The sequence below is a fragment of the Sus scrofa genome, chromosome 6 (assembly GCF_000003025.6).
Source record: "Sus scrofa isolate TJ Tabasco breed Duroc chromosome 6, Sscrofa11.1, whole genome shotgun sequence".
NCBI lineage: Eukaryota > Metazoa > Chordata > Mammalia > Artiodactyla > Suidae > Sus > Sus scrofa.
The window spans coordinates 97,222,548-97,230,504 of NC_010448.4; the positions used below are offsets into that span (position 1 = coordinate 97,222,548).

The 7,957-nt window shown below is 48.3% G+C and overlaps 1 protein-coding gene across 1 annotated transcript in view; it reads left to right on the top strand.

Moving 5' to 3' along the window:
- The window catches only part of AFG3L2 (AFG3 like matrix AAA peptidase subunit 2), a 33,688-nt gene that overhangs the window by 21,658 nt on the left and 4,073 nt on the right, over positions 1 to 7,957 (top strand). The window contains 4 exon segments of the mRNA XM_021096024.1: positions 1,158 to 1,273; positions 2,533 to 2,680; positions 2,683 to 2,732; positions 5,208 to 5,402. Coding sequence (XP_020951683.1) covers positions 1,158 to 1,273; positions 2,533 to 2,680; positions 2,683 to 2,732; positions 5,208 to 5,402 — 509 coding nt within the window.

Here is a 7,957-nt window from a genome sequence, read left to right on the forward strand (position 1 = left end):
GAGGTCAGGTGGACCCAAGGCAGCTGCCTTCCCTCTGCCACCTCAGTCACACAGGCATTGAGCAGGGAGCCATTCTTCCCTGAATTATACCAGTCTTCCTGTTTCCAAAAATGTCCTTGCATGAGTGAACTGTGCTCTGAGCTAGATGTAGGTGATAAATAAACAGTTGTAATGACTGTTTGACCAGGAAACACCCACCCCTTAAGCACAGTAGGCGATATAGGACCCGTTTTCATTTTCCTTATAATTGAATATTGTTAGGTAACTGGTTATTCGAGAACTCGGGCTTTCAAAGGAGGGAAAAGCCCTGCAGTGAGGCAGGCTCCCCAGAAGATCTGGATTTAAGTTGGGTCCCATAGAAAGAGGGGCTACAGCATGAAAGTGGCAGGAACAGAGAAGCTGGTTCGGAGGTGGCAGGGTCACAGCCTGTGCTTGGGGGGAGGCAGACAGGAAACTGGTGAGACTCAAGTTTCTTTGGGAAGTAAGACAGAGTTGAGAAAAAATTGAGTCTAGATTTTAGAAAGGCTCGAATGTTAGTTAAGCTTGAGGGCTTGTAAAATCTTGTTTTGTGGCCAGTTTTGAAGGAACTCTACTCTTCCCTGAGCCACTGAGTAAGGTGGTGATTAATTGGTGATAGTTGAGGAAAATGCATCTTTGAAGAAGAGGGAAGCACCTGGAGGCCGAGAGCCTTGTGGTCATTGACGTGAGGTACAGATGTGAGCCTTGCTGGGGGCCCCCCAACCCCGATGGCGACAGGAACAGTGAGCCGGGCCTGGGGTGTCCACATGGCGCTCCCCGAGGCATGTGGCTGAAGTTGGTCGGATGTCTTTTTGTTCTGTGCCCTCTATGTGTCGAATGGATCTGAGTGCTGAATTTTACATTGCATTTCTGTTTATTTCCCAAAAAGAGTTGTCTGGCTCTAGAGTGGGGGCTGGGGAAAGTGTGCCTCGGGTGGGGTGGTGGGTGCACTGGTGGTGCTGGGTGGATTTTAAAGTTGATGCTCTGCTTTGGTCTGACCCCAGTTGGGGATCTGCTTGTCTTAGGCATCTGGGTCCCCGAGTCACGTGTGAGAGGAGGCGACATGTGGTATCAGGTGGCCTTCTTGATGTCAATGTCACTAAAGCAGTGAGTCTTGTTTTCTGTTACTGTCTTGTCAGGCCTAGAGAAGAAAACTCAGGTCCTGCAGCCCGAGGAGAAGAAGACAGTGGCGTACCACGAGGCAGGCCACGCAGTTGCTGGCTGGTATCTGGAGCACGCAGACCCGCTCCTGAAGGTCAGGAAGTTGGTGCTGAATCGTGCTGAGGACATCTGGTGGGGGAAGGATGAAGGGGTCACACAGATGAGCTAGAAGGTTTGCAAGGAGATGGTCCAGGAGCTGGCGGGTTCCTTACTCTGGAAAAGCAGTAGCTGCAGTGGGTCAGGACTGGGCGTCTGGTACCCTTTTGCCTGAGCGGTTTCCCTGGCTCCATGGCCACCATGCTGGGAAACGTGGACCTCATCCCAAAGCCCAGGGTTCAAAGACGATTAGAAATTTAATAGGAACCCTGGCAGCAAGGGAGTGACCGAGGACAAGACCCAAACGTGAGTGGACGTAGCCCAGACCCTGGCCAGCACTAGACTCTGCACAGGCTCAGGCCTGCAAAGGCAGAGTAAGGCAGAGTCCTGTTCCTGAGGGACAGGGCTGTGGCCAATGAGGTTGTTAAGTGACCTACTTTTCCAGCTGAGGGCATTGCCCAAACCAATGTAGCACAAGCAACAGGAAGTGGTAGATACGGGGGTGGGGGGACAGCTGGGAACCACAGAGAGAGTAACATCACAACGAACATAAAACATCCGAAGTAATCTTCGGAGACGCCACTAGAACCAGTGAGTAAGGTTCGTAAGAGAAATAAAAAGATGTACCTTAAAGATGTTTACTTTTTTATTCAAAACCCTGAAACCCTCCAGGGTAAGTGACGGTGCGCTTACGCCATGGATGGCCCCGCAGCAGTGAACACAAGTGAGCAGGCCTGCATCTCAGAAACAGTGACAGAGAGTAGATGCCGTAAAGCATGTACTGTATTAGACCAGTTACATGCAGTTCTGGAAACTGCAGTTGATCCATAGGGGATGGGCCTACGGGGCGGGAGGGAACTTTGGGGAGAAGATGTTTTGTATCTTCTTGCACTAGGAGACCGTTTGCCAGAACTCATTAAACTATACTCTTTATATGGGGGCATCCCTCAATAATTAAAAAAAGGGCATCCCTTTTTTAATTAAAGGAATTTACTCAGTTGCAAAAACAGGCCTAAAAACTCAGGCCGCTGGCACCTTGGCCTGCCCTGTCTCCTGGACACTGGCAGGGCCAGGGCCAGTGGTCGAGGCAGGAGGGTCCTGTTGTCCAGACTGAGGGCTTTCAGTTATTTTATAGAGACAGGAAATACTTTCTAGACTCTAAGGTGGGGTTATCAGAAGAGAAGACACCCCCAGACAGTCCCTCCCTTGAGAGCCTATCCAGCCAAGCAAACCTCAGCATTCTGTTCCCACCGCCAGGTCTCCATCATCCCACGGGGCAAGGGCCTGGGCTACGCCCAGTACCTCCCCAAGGAGCAGTATCTATACACTAAAGAGCAGCTGCTGGACAGGATGTGCATGACCCTGGGTGGCCGTGTGGCCGAGGAAATCTTCTTTGGGAGAATTACAACGGTGCCCAGGATGACTTGCGGAAAGTGACTCAGAGCGCATATGCCCAGGTAGACTGGACAGGGCTTTGCACCGCATTTTCTTGCATTCTCATGGGAGGGGGGGCATTCATGGAGGGCTCATGCCGCGTTTGACAGATTTAGGCTTTTCAGGCACAGATTGCCTTTTTTCTTTTTTCTTTTAATTGAAGTATAGTTCATTTATAATGTTATGGTAATTTCTGCTGTATACATTATACATATGTATATATATGTGTTTTTCATGTTCTTTTTTCATTATGGTTTATCACAGGGTATTGCTGTATAGGAGGACCTTGTTTATCCTCTCCCTCTGTGGTAGTTTGCATTTGATAACCCCAACCTCCACTCCATCCCTCCCCCAATCCCTCCCCCCACAGCGATCACAGATCTGTTCTCTATGTCTGTGAGTCTGTTTCTGTTTTGTGGATAGGTTCATTTATGCCATATTTTAGATTCCACATGTAAGTGATGTATATAGTATTTGTCTTTCTAACTTACTTCACTTAGTATGATAATTTCTAGTTGCATCAGTGTTGCTGGAAATTATTTCCTTCTCTTTTTGGCTGAGTAATATTCCATTGTGTATATGTACCACATCGTCTTAAGCCATTCATCTGTTGTTGGACATTCACATTGCTTCCACATGATCCAGCAATCCCACTTCCGGGCATATATCCAGACAAAACTGTAGTTCAGAAGGATACACGCACCCACATGTTCATAGCAGCATTATTCACAATAGCCAGTGCAAGGATTACTTATTAAGAGAAATCCATTTTAAAACAATCCAGGAGTTCCCGTCGTGGCGCAGTGGTTAACGAATCTGACTAGGAATCATGAGGTTGCGGGTTCGGTCCCTGGCCTTGCTCAGTGGGTTAACGATCCGGCATTGCCGTGAGCTGTGGTGTAGATCGAAGACACTAATTGGATCCCGTGTTTCTGTGTCTCTGGCGTAGGCCGGTGGCTGCAGCTCTGATTTGACCCCTAGCCTGGGAACCTCCATATGCCGTGGGAGCGGACCTAGAAAAGGCAAAAAAAGAAAAGAAATAAAACAATCAAAACTTAGGAGATTCTTTCCTAAGAGAATCTACTGCCTTTCTGGTAGTGCAGTATTTAATGTTTATCACTCAGAGTGGATACAGCATGTCTGTAGAGCTCACGTTCAGCTACAGACCTGTGGGTCTCACGTGGACTCTCCCAGAGCCTGGCCTTGCCGGGCCTTCTGGGACGGGCCCTCTGCTTTCTGCAGGTTTAGCCCTGCTGCCACACCCCAAACAATGCTGTTTTGCTGTCCTGGGTATCCGTGACTTTCTTTGGAAACTCCTCTTATTCATATGTCACCTCTTCTGGGTCTGTTACGTTCTCCTGTCCCTCTTTATCTTTACTTTTTATTAGGGTGTTATTTGTGGGGGTTGTTAGCTTTTTCTTGTTTATTCTCCATTTTAGAAATCATTGTAGTTTTTTCTTTCCTATCTAACTTTTTCCTGTGTTCTAGCACCTCATCTAAGTTTTCTTCTTCTTATTCTTTTTATGACTTTTTTAAAATTCTTTCATGTTTTTCTTCGCTTTCCTGATTTCAGCTGACTTTTTTTTTTTTTTTTTTTTTTTTGGCCACACCCACAGCATGTGGCAGTTCCCAAGCCAGGGATTGAACCTGCACCACAGCAGTGACCAGAGCTGCTGCAGTGGCAACGCCGGATCCTTGACCCACCATGCCACAGGAGAACTCCCAGTTAGCCTTTTCTGAAGTTGTGGGTTACAGATTTCATCCGTTATGTGGAATGTCTTTCCATCTCACTTTCCTTATCTATGGAGACGTTCTGCTCCTGCTTTTTTCTCATAACAGCTTTAAAAGGGATTTTTCTGTTGCTCATTTTTATATGATGCTTTTTTTTCTTCATCTTTAGGAAGGAGGTGGATTAAGACAGTTTTTCTAGTTTTATGGTTTTAGAATTTCCTTTTCTGTTGTTTTCATAAACTTTTAACAAACGTGGGTTCCTACTTTCTGAGCTGTTCCTGCTCCCCCTTTTCGTCTGTGCCTTCTCTTTTTTCTAGTCAGTTTGGATTTTAGTGTCAGAAGTTCCTTCTTACTGTCGGGCTTTGTGTGCTTAGCACTGGGGTCTCACCAGATCCAGACCGGCAGCCTCCCAAGCATGGCCCAGGCTCCGTGGACTCAGGGAACATGCAGGCGCTGTCCCAGCTTCCTGGTGCGCAGGCTAGCCCACACGGGGCTCATCACTGCTGGGGTTTGTCCCTGCCTGTTTGTCACCTGATTTTGCTATGGATGTCCGTGGGTTTCTGGTCTTGTCCTTGCTGCTTCTGTCTACAGAACACCCTTGTCTGCTTTGCTGACTCAAGGCCGCCATGTGGTTTTTTGCAGGGTAAAGAGTAGTGTCGCAGTAAAGTGTGGATTTAATGTCATTGTCAAGACTTATTACTGTTTTATAAAAATGTGAGCCTGTGAGCAGAAATGGATGCCTGTCACTAGTCACTCTTCTTTTCTAGATTGTTCAGTTTGGCATGAACGAAAAGGTCGGGCAAATCTCCTTTGACCTCCCACGCCAGGGGGACATGGTGTTAGAGAAGCCTTACAGCGAAGCCACCGCCAGATTGATTGATGACGAGGTGCGGATACTTATCAACGATGCTTATAAAAGGACAGTTGCTCTGCTCACAGAGAAGAAAGCTGACGTGGAAAAGGTAGGTGCCAGTTGTATGAATTTTTCTCTACGTAGTTTTGCAAAAAAAGTTGAAAGTGCTGGGCTGACTGGTTGGTTTATAGACACCTTGTCGCTGGTATCTGCTCATCCTGGGTCTCTCCCTTCATCCTGATGTGGTGTTGGCTCTGCCTCTGAGGCATGGGGATGCGGTGGGCACACAGGTGGGCATGGCCCAGCTCCTGGCTCCCGGGTACAGGATTAATGAAGTCGGTTCATAAACCCAGATGCATGGCCGAAGCTGCAAACTCCCCCCCCCCGCCCCCACAAGTGTCCCCAAATGCAGGGCACAGTGGCCTGGTTAGGATTTACCCTGCTCTTCACCTGCAAATAAAGAATTACTAAACTAGAGAAGTAAGAGCTGACACATGAGATCTACCTTCTGGGAGGAAGTAGTCTTCATATTTTTAATTGTTGTGCCTCATTTCAGAGCACCTACAAAAGGGAGGGATCCTTTCTAATTTGATCGATTTCTTGCATTGAGTAAACTCTTAAGTATTTTCAGATTGCATGCAGCCAAAAATGGAATTTCTTGTTTTTTAAACATTCCACACACTCATGAGAAAAGGGCAATTGAAGAGTTTTTTATAAGGACCGCTACAGATAAAAGCTGTTCTGAGATAATGTGGTTCGCTCAGCCGCTCTTCCAAGAAGTGCACTGTGCTGGGCAGTCCCAGGAGCCCGGGTGCCTGTCAGAGTGCAGGGGTGAGGGCAGCCTGCGGCCGGGCTCCAAGGAGGAGACGGTGGTCAGGGAGGCTGGCACAGAAGGTGGGCCACGCGCCCTGAGAGACCCTCAGGTGGCAGTGGACAGGGCAAGGAAAGGAGGGCTCACTGGCTGGAACCTGGCGTGTGGAGGGCAGGGCAGACAGTGCCACCTCATCCCAACTACACGGGAAACTGAGAAACACTCTAGAGCCAGAGCTGCCTTCACGGTGATCCTGCCGCCATCCCCCCAACACCCCTGAGACTGGAGTGGAACTGTTTAAAGGCGAGTGGCAAGTGGGGCAGGAAGACCAGGCAGAGGTCAGCACAGAGGCAGCCGTAGGCATGTTGATGTTCCTGAGACGATGCTGTGGTGGCAGCAGCAGTAGGCAGAGGCAGACCTAAGACCTGGCTTGGTGACGAAATGGGGAGAATGAGCAGGAGGAGGGCTCCCAGGCGGGAGACCCAGACACAAGCCAGGATGGGGCAGTCCTGACCAGGAGGCATTTGCAGATGGAGCTCAGGAGGAGGTCGCGGCAGGATAGAGTCTGGTGATGAAAGAAGGGAGCTCGAGGGGGTCCAGCTGCTCTGGGAGGACATGCCCCCTCCCCACAGCATGTCACCCGGTGGTTCCCCCACAAATGTCAGAGCCTGCTGATGGTGAGACGGAGATGTTTGCAGGAGCAAAGTTGGTTTAGTATTGTGAGGATCTTGAGACGCTGCCAAGTTCCAACGCACCTTGTGTCCCTCAGAGGACAGTGAAGCTGAAGTGGGGAGCCTCCCACTGGGGCCTCAGTTACACACCTGCCACCTGCGGAGGCACTGCAGGAGCATTAGTGACCAGCTGTTGGAGCTGCCTGAGATGTATTAGCTTCTCTGAAACCCGCAGCCTCACGGGTCGCTGCAGTGTCCCCACGTTACAGATGCAGAAACTAACACACAGAGTGGAATAACTGTGCTGAAGGTCATGCAGCTGGAACCATAAGCAGGACCAGCATGTTGACCCAGGCATTACCTGTGCTGGACTGAGATGGCTGTAAGCACTCGGGGGTTTGAAGACTTAGTACAAAAAGAAGAATGTAAAATAGCTCAATAATTGTTTATGTCATTACATGTTGAAATGTTTTTGGTATATTGGGTTAAATAAAATGTATCATTGCAACTTAAGTGGTTACTTACACTATGCCAACAGGCAGATTGAGACTTTAAAAGGCCTTTATTTCTTCAGCTCTTAGAGTCACAAACAATATATTAAAAACCAGGAGTTCCCATCATGGCTCAGTGGTTAGCGAATCTGACTAGGAACCAGGAGGTTGCGGGTTGGATCCCTGGCCTTGCTCAGTGGGTTAAGGATCCGGCGTTGCCGTGAGCTGTGGTGTAGATTGCAGATGTGGCTCAGATCCCACATTGCTGTGGCTCTGGTGTAGGCGGTGGCTACAGCTCCGATTCAACCCCTAGCCTGGGAACCTCCATATGCCGCGGGAGTGGCCCAAGAAATGGCAAATAGACAAAAAAAAAAAAAAATCAGGATGGTCTAGTATATTCTGGTTATGAGTCTCTGTCTCTTAGAGATGGAGATAAAAACATACATGGATAAAATATGACATCTGGGATTTTCTTAAGTAATTCAGGGAAGAGATGGAACAAAAATGGCTCTAGGCTGAGGATGATTGATAGTGGTTCCATGGGGCTTAGTTGTCCATTCTCTCTCTGTATTTTGGGAGTCACATTTGAAGTAATCCCTAACAACGTTTTTAAAAATTGAAAAGGTAGAGGAAAATTGTTTTATTATGTGGTACCTTAAAAAACATAGCCTTTAATGTAAATTGCAGACAG